General features: G+C 41.9%; 1 protein-coding gene across 1 annotated transcript; it reads right to left on the reverse strand.

The window, feature by feature from the left end:
• Positions 1 to 14,814: 14,814 nt before the first annotated feature.
• Positions 14,815 to 17,622, reverse strand: LOC117301170. Its single transcript, XM_033785072.1, has 2 exons — positions 15,112 to 17,622; positions 14,815 to 14,834 (listed from the first exon to the last, which is right to left on the reverse strand). The coding sequence occupies exon 1, from the start codon at positions 17,529 to 17,531 to the stop codon at positions 15,639 to 15,641; it is 1,893 nt and encodes a 630-aa protein (XP_033640963.1). The 5' UTR covers positions 17,532 to 17,622; the 3' UTR covers positions 14,815 to 14,834; positions 15,112 to 15,638.
• Between the last annotated feature and the right edge of the window lie 2,702 nt (positions 17,623 to 20,324).

Below are 20,324 nucleotides of genomic sequence, written 5' to 3' on the forward strand. Positions count from 1 at the left end.
ATTACTGTATCATTGTTGAGTATGACTTCACCTGGTAGGCATACGTGTTTAAGTAGTGTATGCCTACATTATAAGAGAAGATGATCAACGGTTTTTGCTTTTAACAACAGAAAGCCGAAATTATGTTCAAATAATGGAGTTGAGCCCACAGAGGGGAGGATCAAAGCCATGAAAGAGGCAAGAAACAACAATGCAGCCGATATCAAGAGTTTTCTGGGACTTGTGAATTTCTCAGCACGATACATTCCTAATTTGGCCACTGTGGCTGAACCATTGCGTAGGATGACCAGAAAAAATGAGAAGTTCACATGGGGCAAAGAACAACAAAACAGTTTTGATGTGTTGAAGGATTGCCCTAACTAAGACTGAGACATTGGGGTATTACCACCTTGATGCTACACGTACACAACTTGTTACGGATGCAAGTAACGTTGGTTTGGGGGCTGTATTACTTCAAGAATATGAAGGGGAAACTAGAGTCATTAGTTATGCAAGAAGAACACTAAGTGATGTGGAGACAAGATACTCTACTACTGAGAAAGAAGCACTTGCCGTTGTATTGGCATGTGAGAAATTTCAGATATATTTGTAAGGATTAAATTTTGAATTGATCACAGATCATAAGCCACTAGAAGTGTTGTATGGAACAAAGTCCAAACCAAATGCCAGAATTGAGAGATGGGTGTTAAGATTAATGCCATTCACTTATACAATCCGATATGCACCTGGACCTCAAAACGTAGCAGATGTGTTGTCAAGGTTGGTAAAAAGCAATATAGCTGATAAACCAAACACACTAGCAAATAAAGCTGAGGCAGTTTGTTGCAGAACAGGCAACACCCCAAGCTTTAACTAGTGGAAGAAGCATCAAAGGACGATGCAGAATTGACTGAGTTTAGAAAGTGTCTAGGGAAGAGTGATTTTGATAAATCTAGTGTTAATTATTTCCCAATCAGGAATGAGTTAAGTTCAATCAGTTACCTGGTGTTGAGAGGAACAAGATTAGTCATACCTAAGACGTTGCAAACAAAATGTGTAGAATTAGCACATTTGGTCATTTGGGCATAGGCACAAAACAAAGGTTGAGAAGTAAAGTATGGTGGCCAAACATGGATAAAGATGTTTTGAGCTTAGTTCAATCATGTCATGGATGTCAACTAGTAAGTGCGATGCCCAATCAAGAACGGTTGCATCCAACGCAAATGCCTACAAGTCCTTGGCAAGATTGGGCCATTGACCTACTGGGACCTCTCCCATCAAAATACTATGTGTTTGTTGTTGTAGATTATTATAGTAGATTTTATGAAGTAGAGATTATGAAAGACACTACAACAGCTAAGATTGTGAATGCACTGGGGAATATGTTCTCTCGTTATGGGCTACCGAGGTCAATTACCTCGGACAACAGCCCACAGTTCAGTTCAGAAGAGTTCAAAGAGTACTTGATTGAAAATGGTATTAACCATAGATTAGTGACACCTCTGCACCCTGCAGCGAATGGTGAAGTTGAGCGACAAAATATATCGGTGATGAAGCGTATTAGAATAACCCATGCCCAGTCACAGGACTGGAAAAAGGAAATCCGGTCATACATGTTTGCGTACCGAACAACTCCTCATAGCACAAAAGGTGTGTCCCCAGCAGAGTTAATGTTTGGGCGAAAACTCAAAACAAAACTTCCACAAATAGAGGAGTTAGAGTACAGAAATGATGAGGAAGTACAGGACAGGGATGCTTTGTTAAAACACAAAAATAAGTTGTATGTAGATAACAGAAGAAGAGCAGTAGAAAGTGATCTGAAAAGGGAGATGCTGTGCTGGTAAAGCAAAGTCAGCAAAACAAAATGAGTACACCATTTCATACAGTGCCATACACATTGGTAGAGAAACAGGGAAACAGTTGATTGTTGAATCTCCACAGGGGGTGAGATACAAAAGAAATAGTACTCATGTAAAGAAGTACCAGCAAACAGAGTCTGACACTAGTCAGGAAAGTATCAAAGATCCAATACAGAGTGAGGATATTAGTGGAGACATTGCAGACCCAAAAGTTTCCATCTCAAGTCCAATGATAAGTTCCCCAAGGGCAGTTCGTGCGACAAGAAAATGTCTCCCTAAGCGGTTTGATGATTTTGTAATGGATGTGTAGATAAAACTTAAAGTACATGTGTTAACAAGCAGTAAGCACAGGATGTAAGGGTAAACATTATTTGCAAGATTGTCAAATGTTTCCTTGGATAGTTTTAAATATCTCACCAAAATGGAATTTGCAAAAGCCCGGTCTAAGTCAAATATGATAAGTCATATTAGGGACTACTATTTTTTATAAAAACACAATTGTTTTGTTTAAACTTGTTAAAGTTGTTTAAACTTGATGTGTTGTTAAAGTTAAAGTTTGATACTGTGCATTTTCTTGCCAGTTTAATTAAGGGTTTGTTATTCTAAATAAGGGAGAGAATGTAGTGTTTACGTGATCACACTTGGTTATGCAAATGAGTTGACCTCGTGTAAGGTCACACGGAGGCAGAGTGGAAAACTGAGGAACAGAGAATATAGCACATGTTGATGCAGAGATTGAATTCGTCTATAATACTCTTTTAATAGTGTTGATTTAATTCGTTAGTCTATTAAGACATTACAACCCGGTCAAAAGCCTCCTCAAGATAATCAAATCCGAGGTAGCTTCTTATTCCTGGCCAGAAATTTTTCATGCAGCTGTCGTACAATGAAAATGGCATGAGTAGTTCCTCTCCCAACATAAAGCCAAACTGTATCTCACCAATCTCCACCTGCGTCTTCAGCCATACCTCAAGTACTCTCTCCCACACATTCATTGCCTGATCCAGGATCTTGATTGCTCTGAAAGAGCCACACTCAAAAGGGTCACCCTTGCCCTTGAACAGGGGAACCAAGATGCTGTTCTGCCAATCTGTGGGAATGTGTCCTGCCAAAATGCCGTCAACCACTGTAAACTGACACCTGTAGAGGCCTTCAACATCTCACCAACCATGACACTCCGGATAGACCAGCGGCTTTCCCAGATTTGGTGATCTTCAGAGGAGGCAAAAAGGACCCTCTCCCACTCCACTTTCCACCTCCCTGTCTCACTCATTCTCCACTTTGAGCAACCGCTCCATGTACTTTCTCAACACCTCCACACCTTCACTATCCATCACAATGCTACAATCGTCACCATTGACACAGCTGGCACCAGTCACATCCTGCCGCTCCTTGCCATCTGCTTGGCAATCTTAAAGAAGTGCATTCTACCCTCACCACTCTATAGACCTGCTGCAAAACTCCCTTCTCTTGGCATCGTGTGCCATCCACACTTGTCTCTGTGATATCGGCTTTGCCTCAAGAATTGAGCACTGACCTAGTAAGAGATTGCAGACCATGCCTTCAGTACAGTGTGTGCAACATGCTAAGAGAATGGTCAAGAACAATTCGAAGGTTTCATCAAAGAATATCTCAAGGAAAAGTCAAATTTAAACCTATCAATGATGTGATCATCTAGTAAGCTGAAGCTGTTTAAATGCTCTACTAAACCATGACTAAACCAACCACCAGCAAAGGAAAGCAGCACATAACTTCACTCAAATCTGACCTGGCACTCTTCTCGCTGCTCTATACCCAGGTCAAAATTCCAGTTGAACCTAGTTAAACTTGGTTTAACTGGAACTAGTTGAAACCAGTTGATAAACTAGTTAAACACAGTTAAAACCAGTTGCTTTAATATGGAAAATGGACAGAAACCAACTGGTTTATAATTTCAACCTAGTTGAACACAGTTAAAACTAGTCCAAACCAGTTGGTTAATATGGAAAATGGACGAGTTTGGTCACTATCCAGTTGAACCAGTTGACACCAGTTAACTAGGTTCAACTGGAGTTTTGACCTGGGTATCGGTTGTCAGAATAGATACGGAAACCTGGAAGAATTTTGTTGACACTAGAACCAAGCATTTCCTCAAGAACTCTATGCTGGCAGAAACCTGTATCATCCTAGGTAACAAAAGTGATCTTCTTGTATACTTAGAATAATTTAGTGAGGAACACTCTGAGGCTCCTATGACAAGCAGTGTATAGTTCTTGATGGACCAGTTATCGCCTGCTGCTGCTAAGAACTTTGAGAAATATACAAACAATACCTTCATTCCAAACAGTTTCATAAAGCGTCACGTGTCGATCTGGTATGGGATATATTGACAATGACCTGATAGGTACAGCTAGAGCAAAGTTTGGGAAGGGCATACACAGACGTGCAGTTGCAGAAACTGCCATACCAAGAATTGGCAAGAACGTCTTCGTGTAGACAGCAACAAGACAGAGCTCTTCAGATTCTTGTCTCATGTTCTTCTCATGTCATTTGATCTTAAAGATAAACAACTTGTCATCACTGATGGGGAATCGGTACAGAGCAAACCACCACTGCAAGATATTAGTTCGCTCTCCCCATTCAGTCACGAAGAGGCGGATACAGTATAAAGGGGCGCCTGTATATCAGCTTCAGTTTGGTAATCCTTGTTCACAGTGGGTTATCATCACCTGGTGCCTAATCCTTACCATTCTGGCTGTTTTAACTTGAACCTAATTTGCCGTTATTTCGACTAAAATTTCTGCTCGTATCTGCTGCCGATGGTTGTTATAACACGGTGGTTCACTACACACATGGTGCCTATGCACAAACAGTGGGCTGGGTGCATCGCCCTTCTATTGTTCATCTCTATTCAGATGACAATGGACTGCCACATCAACAACAATACGTCCTAGTCTGTGGATCAACTTAAGCTACTGAACACTGCTAATGTGCAGCATGCAAGACTCCCAACTGATGTCTACATCAACAACATTTGCCGATTTGGTATTAATTGCAAACCCCATACCCGCAGAGGAAAACGGGCTGGCAAGAATCAACCACCATCTTGGTCTCTGGTAACTATGATAATGGTACCCCTGTAGATCCACCCCCACACCGACTACGACATATGACTGCTAGTGCTATCCTATGGAATGAACTCCATAAGGAATAAGACGGATTTACTGTGTGAGATGATTCTTGAACACGATACAGATATCACGATCCTTACCGAGACTTGGTTGAAAGCCGATGATCAGGTAGCTATGGGTGACATGTGCCCACCTGGTTACTCGGTACTGAGTGCACCTCGTCAGTCTGGCCGTGGCGGGGGCATTGGTATTGTGTTCAAGAGCCAATTGAACCTTCAACTTACGAACAGTGTTCTCCCTCCGTCAAGCACTTTTGAACATGCACTTGTTACACACCGTCATAGCAACATCAATTTTGCCATCGTGTACAGACCCCCTTCACCAAACCTACATCAAGTCCCAGTGTGAAGTCTCTGTTGCCATCACTGAAGCCAAGACTAACTACTACAATGAACAATTATCTGACTGTAATTATAAAGATATGTTTAAAGTTGTTTAATTCATTACTTAACAGTTACAAATATCATCTACCTGATTCTACTTCCCCTGTTAACCTTGCCAATGAATTTCAGAATTTCTTTGTGACCAAAATTGATAATATTCGTTCTGAAGTTGACAGTATTAACTCTGGTAATTGTCTCCCAACTGATAACAAACCTTTGAATTGTAATATGTGTAGCTTTGATCTTGTAACTGTGGAAGAATTAACTCGTATTATAAATCAATGTTCCTCTAAATCGTGTGACTTAGATCCTTATGCCCACATGGTTAGTCAAACAACACTTACCTGCTCTTATTCAGATTTTGTGTCGCATCGTGAATTGCTCAGTGTCTTCGGATGTGTTTCCGGCTGAGCTCCGCAAAGATCACTTCTGTCCTTAAGCAGCCATCCCATGACACTCAGCAACTCACGAGTTACCGACCTGTCTCTAATCTACCCTTCCTTGGTAAACTCATTGAAAAGGTAGTCTCCTCACAGGTTGCTTCTTTTGTCAAATCTAATGACTTGTTTGAGCCTTTGTAGTCTGCCTACCGTCCTTGCCATAGCACTGTAACAGCATTTCTTACAGTTCAAGATGCTTTTCTCAGAGCTATTGCTTTACACCAGGCCGTTTTTCTCAAAATGGTAGACTTGTCGGCCGCTTTCGATACAGTTGACCACAATATTCTCCTTCAGCGGCTCACAGGTGACTTTGGTTTAGATGGAGTTGTTCACCAGTGGTTCCACACATACTTGAGTGATAGATCTAGCCAGGTTTGTGTTAAGGATGCCCTCTCTCTACTGAAGCAAAGCTCAAATATGGCGTTCCTCAGGGCTCCGTCATTGGACCTCAGATGTTCACTTATCACTCCCACACCATTGGTCAACTTATTCGACGTCACTCAATCCAGTACCACATGTATGCTGATGATGTACAGTTGTTCTTAACATTCAACCCCTCCCGCCCTGGAGATGCTGCTTGTGCTTTGTTTCGTTTGTCTCGGTGTGTCAACGAACTTCAATCCTGGTTGGTCACCAATAAGCTCAAGATGAACCCAGATAAGACGGAATTCTTCATTGCAGCCTCTCCCACTCGCCTAAAAAATCTGGATCACCTCAATGGCACTCAAATTCATCCCTCTCCATCTGTCAGAAACTTGGGTGTAGTTTTCGATCGCAACATGTCCATGTTCACATTACTCAGCTCTGTCGTTCTCTTAACTGGCATATACGCAACCTAAGCCGGATCAGGAGGTTTCTTGATTTCAGCGCCTGCCATAATGCTGTCCGTGCCTTAATTCTGTCCAAGCTCGACTATGGCTGCTGCCTCCTGAATGGTGTTTCACAGAAAGATGTTTCCCGCCTTCAACGACTCCAAAACCGCTGTGCCAGACTTATCTTTAAGCTGCTCACACATCTCCACTTCTCAAGCAATTACACTGGCTTCCAGTTGCCCCAACGCATTCAATTCCCTACAATGGTCCACACATATAAATCCCTCAATCACTGTGCCCCGGATTATCTCTCCTCTCTCCTTTCACTCCAGGCATCTTCTTACTCTCTTCGGTCTTCTACTGGTAAATCCCTTTCAGTTCACAAAACCCATAAACTTGCAGGTGATAGGGCATTTTCAATTGCTGCTCCCCGACTATGGAATTCTCTACCTACCCTAACCAGAAGCTCAAACAGTGTCCCAGCCTTCAAACGTGCTCTCAAAACCCACCTTTTTGCCTCTTCGTAGCTGGACGTCTTTATCTTTGTTCTGTCTTTTCCCTCTTCTTTCTTTTTCAGCGCCTTGTATCCTTGAGCAATTTGGCGCTTTATAAATACTGTTACTGTTATTATTATTGTTATTATGAAAAAACTGTCTCATGTAGCCCATGCAGCTCATCACAACGTTACAAAATACTCATTCGGACTGTCAGTGTCGTTCCCAGAGGGGGGGCAGAGGGCCTGCGCCCCCCCCGCTCAGAACTCTTGCCCCGCCCCCCCCCCCCCCTCAGAACCTTCCCCCCCCCCCGCTCAGAACCCTTCCCCCCCCCCCCCCCCCCCCCCGCTCAGAACCCCCCCATATAAGCTCACAGAAAAGTATATTCTTATAGGCCCTATATAAATCGTCGGAGGCTGCATAAAATGCTGCCTTAAAAAGGAAAACTTTTATGAAGTTTTCAACTTTTAAGACAAGGTCAAAATGGTGATTTCTGATGATGTATTGATTGTAACAATCTCTCAAAAGTTATGATTTTTTTAAAAATAATACACTTTGAGCGCCCCATAAAGCACGTGGTGTAGTTTCGATATAGTCAGTGTTCGAGGTGTTCAACATACATTTCCCATTCGGTAAGTTAGTCTTCTCTCCTTTGTGAATATCTAACTATGTGTGAAGTTTCAAATTCATTTAATCTTTTGAAAGATGTTTCTGTTAGCGGACAAGGGACGTAGAGAAGAAGAAGAAAAGTGTCAATGAACATTTTTTTAAACGAACAAAAATAAGTGGTGTTCAGGACTTTGGCTCGAACACCTAATAAGAGGTGTTCTGGGCTGTTGGCCCGAACACCTAATAACCATATGATTTTACTTGTATAAAAACCTATGAACATAAAACACTCTCTTGTGTATACTGGCCGGTTTACGGTTTCATTTACTCGCCCCTAATAAAAGTTTAATTGATTTTCATTTTCAGGATCTCAGCATTGGAAATCTAGATGTTCCCTTACAGTATGACTTCCTGTTGGAATGGCTTTGAGAAGAGTGCCAGATTGTGTCAGCATCAGTTGTCACATTAAACTGTTAGATTCCCAGGAAAAAATTCCCCTTGGGTCCCATTGATATTTTGAATGGGATTCAATGGGATCCCATTGTTTTAATGGGATTCAATGGGATCCCCTGTCAATCCCATTGGATCCCGATGAATATGTCCCAAATTCCACCCCAATCCCATTGAATCCCATTCATTTCATTTTATTGGAATCACATTTCGTGGCCCACAGGCCAAATTGCACATGATTTACAATAATTAAATAGTAAAAACATTATTATTATTGATATTATTATTATTATTATTAATATAAAAAGATATTAAAAAAACACACAAGAACAGGACTGGTGGAATACAAACAATGATGAACTGCAATAATACAAAAAAGCACAATAAAAACGTAAATAAAAAGAAGGGAGGATAAAAACACGCTATCAAAAACACACGGAAATGGGACTGGATGAGGAAAACAATCAATAAGACTAGCAAAAAACAACGATAGTATTAAAAACATGGAATACAATACAAAATGCAACCAGAGAAAGAGAAAAAAACATAATCATTGGGTGTTAAGCAAATTAATGAAATAAGGAATTGGGCTATTTTGAAAACGATTGGTTTTGACACGGAGCTGGGATATGTTGGTGGCACTTCGGAGGCATCTGCCATGACTTGCCAACCTGGATGGAGGGAGGAGACCACTGGTTCGGTCTGATTTAGGCAAACCCTCCGCAAATCCACGGCAGTGGTCCACCCTTCGGTTAGATAAAGAGTCAAGATTACACAATTCTAAGGCATCAGTATAAGACAGATATGAATGACCTAAGATGGTTCTACAGGCTCTTTTTTGAATTTTTTCAATGTCGTCACTTTGTTTTTTTTTGTCAAACCAGAATGCCAATCTACATCAGCGTATTCAAGTGTAGATCGCACATACCCTATATAAACTGTTTTTAATTCAGTTTTAATTTAATTTAAAAAAAAAATTCAGTCAAAACCAAAACGTTTCAATGTTCTAGGCATAAACAAACGTCTATTCGCTTTGCGTATCATGTCATTAACTTTGGCATCCCATTTAAGATTGTTTTGAAGTACAATGCCAAAACTTTAGCCTCCTCACAGTGTATGTAATAGATTCAGAACCGATTTTAAGATCAGTTTGGGGGGAGGGGCTTTACTGAAACTTACTTTGCATGGTGGAAATAAGATATAGAAGAGTTTGCGGTAACACCATGTAACTAGAGGTACATGTACAGTTTTTGTTTACTACAAAAACAAGGTGTTCGTGGTGAGTGAGTGAATGAGTTGGTGACAACATTTACCTCATCAATCCAATGACTGGTTAAGGAGTTATGATTTGTTTACAAATTAAACACCAACTTCCGGTTTGCATCGGATAAAAGGTCAAATAGGGGTTACTTTTTATGTAGCGCGTGATAAGTTTATTAAGACCTTTTAAATGATGGATGGGTTGTAAAAATCCAATATTTGGTTTAGAAGTTATGATTTTTTCAAATATAAAGTTTCAACTTCCGTTTTGAACCGGAAGGTACTGTCAAATGAGGTCACACTTGGTAGCGTTGGTGATGTCTTTTGAGTTCTTTCTTTTGACGTATAGATGATAAAAATCAAATCATGTGGTTTAGGATTTTTAAATTTTTCAAACATTATATATCAGTTTCCAACCTTAACTGGAAGTCAAGGTCAAACAGGGTCGCATATTGTATAGCACGTGATAAGTCTATTAAGACCTTTCAGATGATGCATAGATTGAAAAAATCCAATGTATGGTTCAGATGTTATGATTTTTTTCAAATATTAAACATCCGGTTTGAACCGGAAGACAATTTTGTCAGGTCACAAATTATAGCGTTAGTAATGTTTTTCAAAGCCTTATCTGACGACGTTCAGATAATAAACAACTAAATTCTGGTTCTGGGGTAATATTTTTTCAAATAATTAACTGCATCTTCCTGTTTAACTGGAGGTCAAGGTTTAATAGTCAATGTTGTGTATCGTTTCTTAAGTTGTTACATACCTACCCAATGACGTATAAATATATAAAAAATCAAATGTGTGGTTGTGAAATTATTTTTCTTTGACCATTTATTTTCAACCTCTGGTTTGAACAAGAAGCCAAGTTTAAACTGATTTCATTTGTGTAGATCCTGACTAGTTCATTAAAACCTTTCAGCTGATGTATGACTTGTAAACATTTTATAATTATGTGATGGACTATCTGAAGGTGTATAATGTATCTTATAACATCAATGCATATGTATTCCTACTTGTAGTTTTGGTGCGAGACGTTGTTCATTATTACTCAACTATTGCGATTCACCGCGATTCACTCAGCGCTCGATGTTACTAAAAACGTTACAGCGCCCTCTTTCGCTGGACTAAAGAGAGCACTTTTGGGAATTCCCGCGCTTGCACTGCATAGCGTACATAGCGTGCGTTGTTGATCAAAACGGGGTAAACGCGTGGGTCAACATGTGCTTTGACGTCCCTTTTCGACTGATGTAAAGGTCAAAATTTTGTTATTTCTGTACAAAAGATTGAGCGGGATTGCTGTTTTACAATCTGAAACAAAAATTACGTTGAAATGATCAGTAGTTTTAAAACCATGAATACGATAAGATTTTATGAAATTTTCAAATTTTGTTTTTCACTAGAAGTATTAAAAATATTTTACGTGTTCTGTGAAGCATTTGTCCAACTTTTAATTATCTATCCGATGATGTGTAGATTGTCAAAATCCGAATCATAGTTTTTGAGTTATGATTTTTACAAATATTAAACTTTGATCTAACGTAATTCAATTCCCGATGACGTCATAATGACGTAATTAAGTATGTGTTGTCTTGATACTGAGGTTCAACTAACTGTTGAGTTTCAACATTCCATTCAATCTCAATCTTGAGTTATTCCGTAGAGAAGCTCGAAAGTTGTTTTTTGACGAAAAAAACCCGAAGGTGAACTTCGACCCAGGGTAACGACCCGGATGCTAAGGTCGTACGATTTTGGCGTTAACTTTTCAAATGTTGCCCCAGTCTTGGTCTATCAGATGCGAAAACTTTGAACATCATAGCTTTCATATTCGTTGAGATACAGCAAAACGAAAATGGTCCCTTTTTAACTTTAAAAACCCTGTAATTTGACACCTAATGACGTCATCATGACGTAATGAAAACTGTGCCGTCTTCGTATTGAGGTTCAATTGTCTGGTGAGTTTCAAGGTTCAGTTTGGCTTGAATCTTGAGTTATGCTGTAGATAAGAGTTGACGGTGAAGAAGAAGGAAGATGGAGAAGAAAAAAAACTAGAGGTACAGTTTTTGTTTACTACAAAAACAAGGTGTTCGTGGTGAGTGAGTGAATGAATTGGTGACAACATTTTACATCATCAATCCAATGACTGGTTAAGGAGTTATGAATGTTTTACAAGTTAAACACCAACTTCCGGTTTGCATCGGATAAAAGGTCAAATAGGGGTTACTTTTTATGTAGCGCGTGATAAGTTTATTAAGACCTTTTAAATGATGGATGGATTGTAAAAATCCAATATTTGGTTTAGAAGTTATGTTTTTTTCAAATATAAAGTTTCAACATCCGTTTTGAACCGGAAGGTACTGTCATTATGAGGTCACACTTGGTAGCGTTGGTGATGTCTTTTGAGTTCTTTCTTTTGACGTATTAATGATAAAAATCAAATCATGTGGTTTAGGATTTTTTTTTTTCAAACATTATATATCAATTTCAAACTTTAACTAGTAGTCAAGGTCAAACGGGGTCACATATTGTGTAGCACGTGATAAGTCTATTAAGACCTTTCAGATGATGCATAGATTGAAAAAATCCAACGTATGGTTCAGATGTTACGATTTCTTTCAAATATAAAATTTAAATATCCGTTTTGAACCGGAAGACAATTTCATCAGGTCACAAATTATAGAGTTAGTAATGTTTTTCAAAAACAACTAATTTCTGGTTCTGGAGTAATATTTTTTCAAATGATTTATTGTATCTTCCTGTTTAACTGGAAGTCAAGGTTAAATAGTCAATGTTGTGTATCGTTTCCTAAGTTGTTACATACCTACCCAATGACGTATAAATTAAAAAAAAAATCAAATGTGTGGTTGTGAATTTATTTTTCTTTGACCAATTATTTTCAACCTCTGGTTTGAACAAGAAGCCAAGTTTAAACTGATTTCATTTGTGTAGATCCTGACTAGTTCATTAAAACCTTTCAGCTGATGTATGACTTGTAAACATATTATAATTATGTGATGGACTATCTGAAGGTGTACAATGTATCTTATAACATCAATGCAAATGTATTCCTACTTGTAGTTTTGGTGCGAGACGTTGTTCATTATCAACTCGATGCTACTAAAAAGTTACAGCGCCCTCTTTCGTTGGACTAAAGAGGGGGAATTCCCCCCCCCCAAAAAAAAACTCACGCCACATCAGACACGCAGAGTCGTCGGCGCTTGCACTGCATGTAGCGTAAACAGCGTGCGTTGTTGATCAAAATGGGGTAAACGCGTGGGTCAATAAGTGCTTTGACGTCCCTTTTCGACTGATGTAAAGGTCAAAATTTTGTTATTTATGTGCAAAAGATTGAGCGGGATTGCTGTTTTACAATCTGAAACAAAAATTATGTTGAATAGATCAGTAGTTTTAAAGACATGAATACGATAAGATTTTATGAAATTTTCAACTTCCGTTTTGCACCAGAAGTATTAAAAATATTGTACGTGTTCTGTGAAGCGTTTGTCAAACTTTTGACGACCTATCTGATGATGTGTAGATTGTTAAAATCCGAATTAGGGTTCGTAAGTTATGATTTTTACAAATATTAAACTTTGATTTATTGTAATTTAATGCCCGATGACGTCATCATGACGTAATTAATTATGTGTTGTCTTGATACTAAGGTTCAACTATTTGAAGAGTTTCAACATTCAATTCAATCTCAATCTTGAGTTATTCCGTAGATAAGCTCGAAAGTTGTTTTTTGACGAAAAAAAACGAAGGTGAACTTCGACCCAGGGTAACGACCCGGAAGCTTAGGTCGTACGATTTTGGCGTTAACTTTTCAAATGTTGCCCCAACCTTGGTCTATCAGATGCAAAAACTTTGAACATCATAGCTTTTATATTCGCTGAGATACAGCAAAAAGCAAAAGGTCATTTTCAATTTTAAAAACCCTGTAATTCAACACCTGATGACGTCATCATGACGTAATGACAACTGTGCCGTCCTCTTATTGAGGTTCAATTGTCTGATGAGTTTCAAGGTTCAATTCAGTTTCAATATTGAGTTATTATCCAGAGAAGAGTTGCGTGGAAGAAGGAGAAGAAAAAGAAAAAACAGAACAATAACAAGAGGTGTTCGTGCTCATATTGCACGAACACCTAAAAACAGAACAATAACAAGAGGTGTTCGTGCTCATATTGCACGAACACCTAAACAGAGCAATAACAATAGGTGTTCGTGCATCAGCACGAACACCTAATAACAATCTCTAAATGAGTTGGGGTGGTTCTGAAAAGAACCGTTGGATTAACTCAACGTTTCGATCAGATGCTCTGATCGTCTTCTGGCGAATGCTGGACCCTGATGCTGCATGCTGCTTAAGTACTGGGCGGCGGATCAGCGGTGATGCACGAAGCTGAAGGCAGGGTGAACTCGATGATGCGTGGTGAAACCTGTTGTGGAGCCTTGGGTGGTGCGTGGGGGCGGGGGGGGGGGGGTGCTCACTGAACCGTGTCAGTAGGAACAAGCACAGGGGATAGTGAGGGTGTGGGGCCTAGGTGACTGAGGGTATAGATGACCCAAAGCAGTCTAATGGTTGGGGGCCTAGGGGGTGACCGCGGTCCACTGGGAGGGGACATAACCATCCCTGAATGAACAATTGAGAATATCAGTAGGAGGGAGGCTTAATTCATAAGCAAATTCTTTGACTAGTCTAGGGGGAATCATGTCAGGACCAGTGGCTTTATTTGCTTTAACCTTTTTGAGTTTGGCAAAAACTTCCCATGGGTATAACTGGGATGCTGGTTTTTCAGCTGGCAAGTAAGCAGTAAGCTTAGACAAGTTTAGGGGCACAAGATCAGCTGACACATCAAAAAAATTAACATTAATTATGTTAGCAATACTTTTATAATCAGAACCGTCAATACCGGGAACTTGTATATTCAAATCGGACTTAGCAGAGTTAGTCATAGATTGAACTTGAAGATGCCATTTGCGTGGGTCAGTTTTCTGTAAATGGCGAACTCTATTAGCATTGAACGATATCTGAGCTTTTTCAATTTCGCTTTTGACCTTGTTACGCAGTTTGCGCCATCTAGCGAAGTTGTGTTCAGAGAAAGCAATTTGACGTTGGGAGATTAACTTTTTTAAATTAGGAGTTATCCACGGTTTGTCAGAATTGTGAACTTTAATCCAATTGGTGGGAAAATTATTGTGAGTACCTGTATTCAATATATCATACTGTACTGTCCTCCTTGAGGTGTTTGAAACCAAAATTAGACAGCCAGCCAAACTCCATTAATAATCGACATGAGAGTCAGGAAATAGCCTCCAAGCTCCTGTAGTGATTTATTCAAGCTGGGGGTATATGTGATGAACAAGGAGTAAAACTGTAATACAAGAATAGAAAAACTATAATGACTACATGTTGTAACGAATGGCTAAAAGAATGCTGAAGCTAAAATGCAATAATACACTGAACTAGACCTCACACAAATGGAAAATTGGCCGTGACTCGTGCAGTAAAAACCCACATGCATATCCCCTTAACCAGAAACGATATGTAAGCTAAATGTATACACAAATCCCATGAATTAAAGAGGCCTAAATACCCACAAAAACACCCTTTGAAGTCCAAAAACAAGGCAAGGAAAGCTATAAACTTACAGGCAATGCTTCTCGTAGGCGTTATCTGAGAAGGCAGTAGATTGGGATGGATTAAACTAGTCACAAAGTGTGAAAATGTCGGAACAAACTTTTGACGGAAAATTGATAAAACGTGATTCGTTGAATGAAAGAACTTGTTGCCAATAGAGGGCGCAATTTAAAAAACGGATAGATGGATCCAGAATACTCCCCGTCTGGCATCTTTAGTATGGCATAATACAAAATAAACGTAATGTTCAGTCCTCTTTTGGTAGTAGAAGTACGACTTCTGAGATGGGCCTCATGAACTTCTTGACGGTGTCGTTGGACGAGACCTTGACTTCTATCTTGCGGACCTTTCCGTCATCGCTCACAAAAGCAGAAGTAACTCGAGCCAGTGGCCACTCATTGCGGACGACTTGGTTGTCTTTCAAGAGCACAAGATCTCCCTCTTGCAGGTTACGATGGGTTTCCGTCCACTTCGTACGGCTCTGTAGGGTAGGCAGGTATTCGCGTTTCCATCGGGTCCAGAACTTACTGGCGAGACTCTAAACCTGCCTCCACTGGCTCTTGAACAGGTCCTTGTCGGTGAATTCTCCCAAGGGAGCAGGAGCACCAACCTTCTGGGTAAGCAGCGTAGCAGGTGTCAAGATGAATGGCAATTCAGGATTGTTGGAGACTGGGATAAGAGGTCGAGCATTGACGATCGCTGTAACTTCGGCCAAGAAGGTGCACAGTACTTCATGCGAGAGGTGAGAGGATTTGCTCTGTAATAGAATGGAGTCGAGGACTCTCCGAGCTACTCCAATCATGCGCTCCCAAACACCTCCCATGTGTGACGAGTGAGGTGGGTTGAACTCCCATGTGCAGCCTTGTTCACTCAGGTAGCGCTGCATTCTTGTCTCCTGTTGTTGTTCCTTTCCAAGTTTCAGCTCATTGCAGGCTCCAACGAAGTTGGTTCCGCAGTCGGATCTAAGCTGTTTCGCTGGTCCGCGGAGAGCAAAAAAACTTCTGAGTGCGTTGATGCAGCATGACGTGTCCATGGACTCTAGGACTTCAATGTGAATGGCTCTCGTGCTCATGCAAGTGAACAACATTGCCCAGCGTTTGCTTTCAGCGTGACCTCCTCTTGTGCGTCGTGCGATGACTGCCCATGGACCAAAAACGTCTAAACCAACGTATGTGAATGGTGGAGATGTATTGAGTCGCTCAGGTGGCAGGTCCGCCATCTTCTGTTCTTCCAACTTCCCACGGAGCTTCTTGCATATGACGCACTTATGTAGGACTGAGTTTATGAGTCTCTTACCACCGACAATCCATAGGCCGGATGCTCTGATGGTCCCTTCCGTAAAATGGCGACCTTGGTGTTTCACCTGCTCGTGGTAGTGGCGTACTAGCAGTGTGCAAACGTGGTGGTTACCTGGCAAAATAATTGGGTTCTTCTCGTCACGGTCTAGCTGTGCATGTTTGAGATGACCTCCCACTCTGATGAAGCCCTCTTCCAAAACAGGATTCAGCTTTGTGAGAGAACTGTTCTTGGGAACATCTTTCTTCTGGTCAAGGTTTGTAAACTCCCCCGAGTAGAACTTTCTCTGGACTGACTTGATGATAACATCTTTTGCTTGAGCCAGCTCGTCTGGAGTATATGGCTTGTGCTGTCCACTGCATTTAGTCGACTGACTTGCTGGGTCCATCTTGCGGGAACGAACGACATGGATGAGGAAAGTAACTGCTCTCAGGAGTGAGTTCCACGTCGAGAAACGTTGAAAGCATTTGCGTGTAAGTGTTGTCATTTTCGTCTGGGTAGCGAAACTTGTCACCTGGGGACGGATTTCTACATCTAGCTCTGGATCAACCAGCTCGAAGGGGTTCGATTTCTCTGAAGGAGATTGGTTCAGCTTGAAGAGAAATGGCGGTCCCGTGAACCATGATGTACTTGCGAGCTGGGAAGCTGGAATTCCCCATGAAGCGTGGTCTGCTGGATTGTGCTCTGTAGGCACGTAGTGCCACTGATCTGGCTTTGTTGACTGACGTATACGCTCGACTCTGTTGTGTACGTATACGTAAAATCGCTTGGATTCGTTGTTAATGTAACCTAGTACAACTTTACTGTCACAGTAGAATTTCACCGCATCAATTTTGAGGTCTATTTCGTCTAGGATGAGCTCTGCCATCTCTACTGCTAGCACTGCAGCACATAGTTCCAGTCGAGGTATGGTAGGTTCGGACAGAGGGGCTAGCTTAGCTTTTCCGAGGACGAATCCCACTGCGGTCTGTCCGTTTTCGTCAAGGGTTCGGAGATAAGCTACTGCACCAATGGCTCTGGTGGACGCATCTGAGAACACACACAACTCGGTTTGCCATACCTTGGTGAGAGACTTCATGGCGTATGTGCGAGGGATATGAAGCTCCTTCAGCTCCTGAAGCGAATCTCTCCACATCTCCCATTCTTTCAGGCTGTCTTTGGGGAGAGGTGTGTCCCAGTGGCAAGCATTGGTTGTGAGTTCACGAAGTAGGGCTCTGCCTTGTATGGTTACCGGGGCTACCAAGCCGAGAGGGTCGTAAAGGCTATTTACCATTGGCTTACCAAATGGCTTGTCGTCGGTCGTCACCTTGAATGTGAATGTGTCCATAGTGAATTCCCAGCATAAACCTAGGCTGCGTTCTACGACTCCGCTTTCGCCACCGAGGCCCAAATCTTTCATAACTTTGGCGTGGTCCTCTGGTGGAAAGGCTGCCATCACTGCGGCGTTGTTTGAAGCGATCTTGTGCAATCGTAGGTTTGATTCTGCAAGTGATGCTCGGGTCCTCTGCAATAGATCGATTGCCTCAATGGGAGTGGGAAGAGACGTAAGTCCATCGTCGACATAGAAATGTCTTTCTACGAATTCTCGTGTGTCTGCACCGTGGTCGCTTTCTCCTTCTTGGGCAGCTCGTCTGAGACCGTATATGGCGACAGCAGGAGATGGGCTGTTACCAAAAACATGAACTGTCATCCTGTAGTTGATGATGTCTTTCGTCAAGTCGTTGTCTCTGTACCAGAGGAATCGCAAATGGTCTCTATGGTCCTCTCTCACACCAAAGCAGTAGAACATCTGCTGAATGTCTGCGACGATTGCTACAGGTTCCTTCCTGAAGCGTATCAAAACTCCAAGGAGGCTGTTATTCATGTCTGGACCGGTGAGCATCACGTTGTTAAGTGAGATGCCGTCCTGTTGCGCACTGGAGTCAAAGACGACCCTGATTTGGTCTGGCTTCTGGGGGTGATAAACTCCAAAGGTCGGCAGGTACCATCGCTCCTCTGTGCTCTTCAGTTGGGGTGCAACCTCAGCGTGATGGTTCCGGAACATCTTGTCCATGAATGCGATGAATTGATCTTTCATCTCTGGTTTCTTGGCCGGGCTTCCATCGATGGACAAACCATAGCGTTGCCCTCCGTCATAACTCATCTTTTCTTTGATGTTGAAGTGGCTTGTGCATGGAGTGAGAAGTGATGGACGTCCGCTGTCCAGCAGGTGGGTTTTGAAGCTGTTTATGTGGGGCTTGTGTGCGTCTCCAAGGCAAACTTCACCGATAAGAACCCAGCCTAGATCGAGTTGTTGGGTGAAGGGGGCGTTGTGTGGTCCATTGATCTGCTGTCTTACTTTATGTACTCTGAGGATGTCTCTCCCAAGCAATAGCAGAATTTTAGCATTCGGGTCAAGTTCTGGGATTTGGGCTGCTACAGACTTCAGATGAGGGTGATGAAGGGCTGCCTCGGGCGTTGGGATCTCAGCCCTGTTGTTTAGGATTTCGTTGCACTCGATGAGTGGAGGGAGATTCAGACTAACTCTTCCATTTGCTGCTTGGATCTGGAAACCGTCAGTCTTCCTCCCTCGCATTTCTGCGACTCCTGCACAGGTTCTGAGAGAGTATGGCGATTGGCTTCCTTGAATGTTGAAGATATCAAAGAATTCTGACCTTGCCAGTGACCGGTTGCTCTGATCGTCGAGCATAGCGTACATTGTGACTGCATCTTTGGGGCGGTTGTGTGGACATACTTTCACCAGGCATATTTTAGAGCAGGATCGTGATGTCAGACCTTTGCCACAAACTTCAGTGCATTGAGAGTTGACTGCAGGTGGGATGGTAGGCTTGATGACTTCCTCCCCGCCGTGCTGTGGTGTAGGGTAGGAAGTCTTCAACAACCAGGGGGCAGGCCCCGGGTGCATAGCTGTGGTATGGTGGTCACTCTAACATTCAAAGCATTTGATTGTGAACTTGCAGTCTCTTGAGGGATGGGATGAGGATGCACAGCAATTGAAACAGATTCCTTTCTCTCTTAGAAAGGCCTTTCGCTCATCCAATGATTTGGCTCTGAAACCTCTGCACTTCCTGAGGGGGTGTGGTTTTTGATGTAGAGGGCAGTACTTATTTGGATCACCTTCCTTCTCTGCGGTGATATCTGTGCTGGTTACCATGGAAACATCAGTCTTATTAACGGTTACTGGAGGTCTGTTGTTTCGGAATGGAGGTCGGTCACTTCTATTTGGGCCAGTAGTGTTAATGGTGAAGGAAAAACTAGGGTCGTTTCTGGCCTTCGCTTCGTAGCAGATGAACTCCATGAAGATAGAGAATGGGGGAAAGGACATATTGTGATCGTTCTTGTATTTAGATCCCCCTCAAAATCCACCTTTCCTGAAGGTTGTGTGGCAACTTCTCCACAATGGGATTGACACCACGGGCGGTGTCCAAATAGGCAAGGCCGGGAAAATAGCCGTCTTCTTTTGCAGATTGGACTTCCATTAGGAGGTCTCCGAGTTCCCTCAGCTTTATGTAATCTCTGCTGTAGATTCTGGGGAAGTTGTCCAGTTTCTTGAACAGCGCACTTTCGATGACTTCTGATGAAGCGTAACACTGTCTTAGCCTTTCCCAAACCTTTTTCAATGCTGCCGTTGGATCGTTGATGTGTACAGCACGGAGTCGTTTGGCATGCTGTGATGACTCCTTTCCAAGCCACTTCATCAGGAGATCCAATTCTTCACTGGCTGTGAGGCCTAGACCGTTTGTAGCGTTAGTGAATGACGGTCGTCGTACTGTGTGAGCCCTGTGTTAACCAGCTCACGTCGTGCCAAGTACTTAGCAAAGTCATTCACAGCTGGAGTTTGACCTTGCTCTTCTGAAGATACGTTTTGTGGTTTGGTGTCTTGAAGGGGTTCGGCACACGATGACTTGGGGGTATCGTTGTTGTGTCT

The sequence above is a fragment of the Asterias rubens genome, chromosome 16 (genome assembly GCF_902459465.1).
Source record: "Asterias rubens chromosome 16, eAstRub1.3, whole genome shotgun sequence".
NCBI classification, from domain to species: Eukaryota; Metazoa; Echinodermata; class Asteroidea; order Forcipulatida; family Asteriidae; genus Asterias; species Asterias rubens.

What these genes read in the sequence shown, in the direction of transcription:
- LOC117301170 (XM_033785072.1), bottom strand. Translation starts at nt 17,531, where the DNA reads ATGTGGAGAGATTCGCTTCAGGAGCTGAAGGAGCTTCATATCCCTCGC.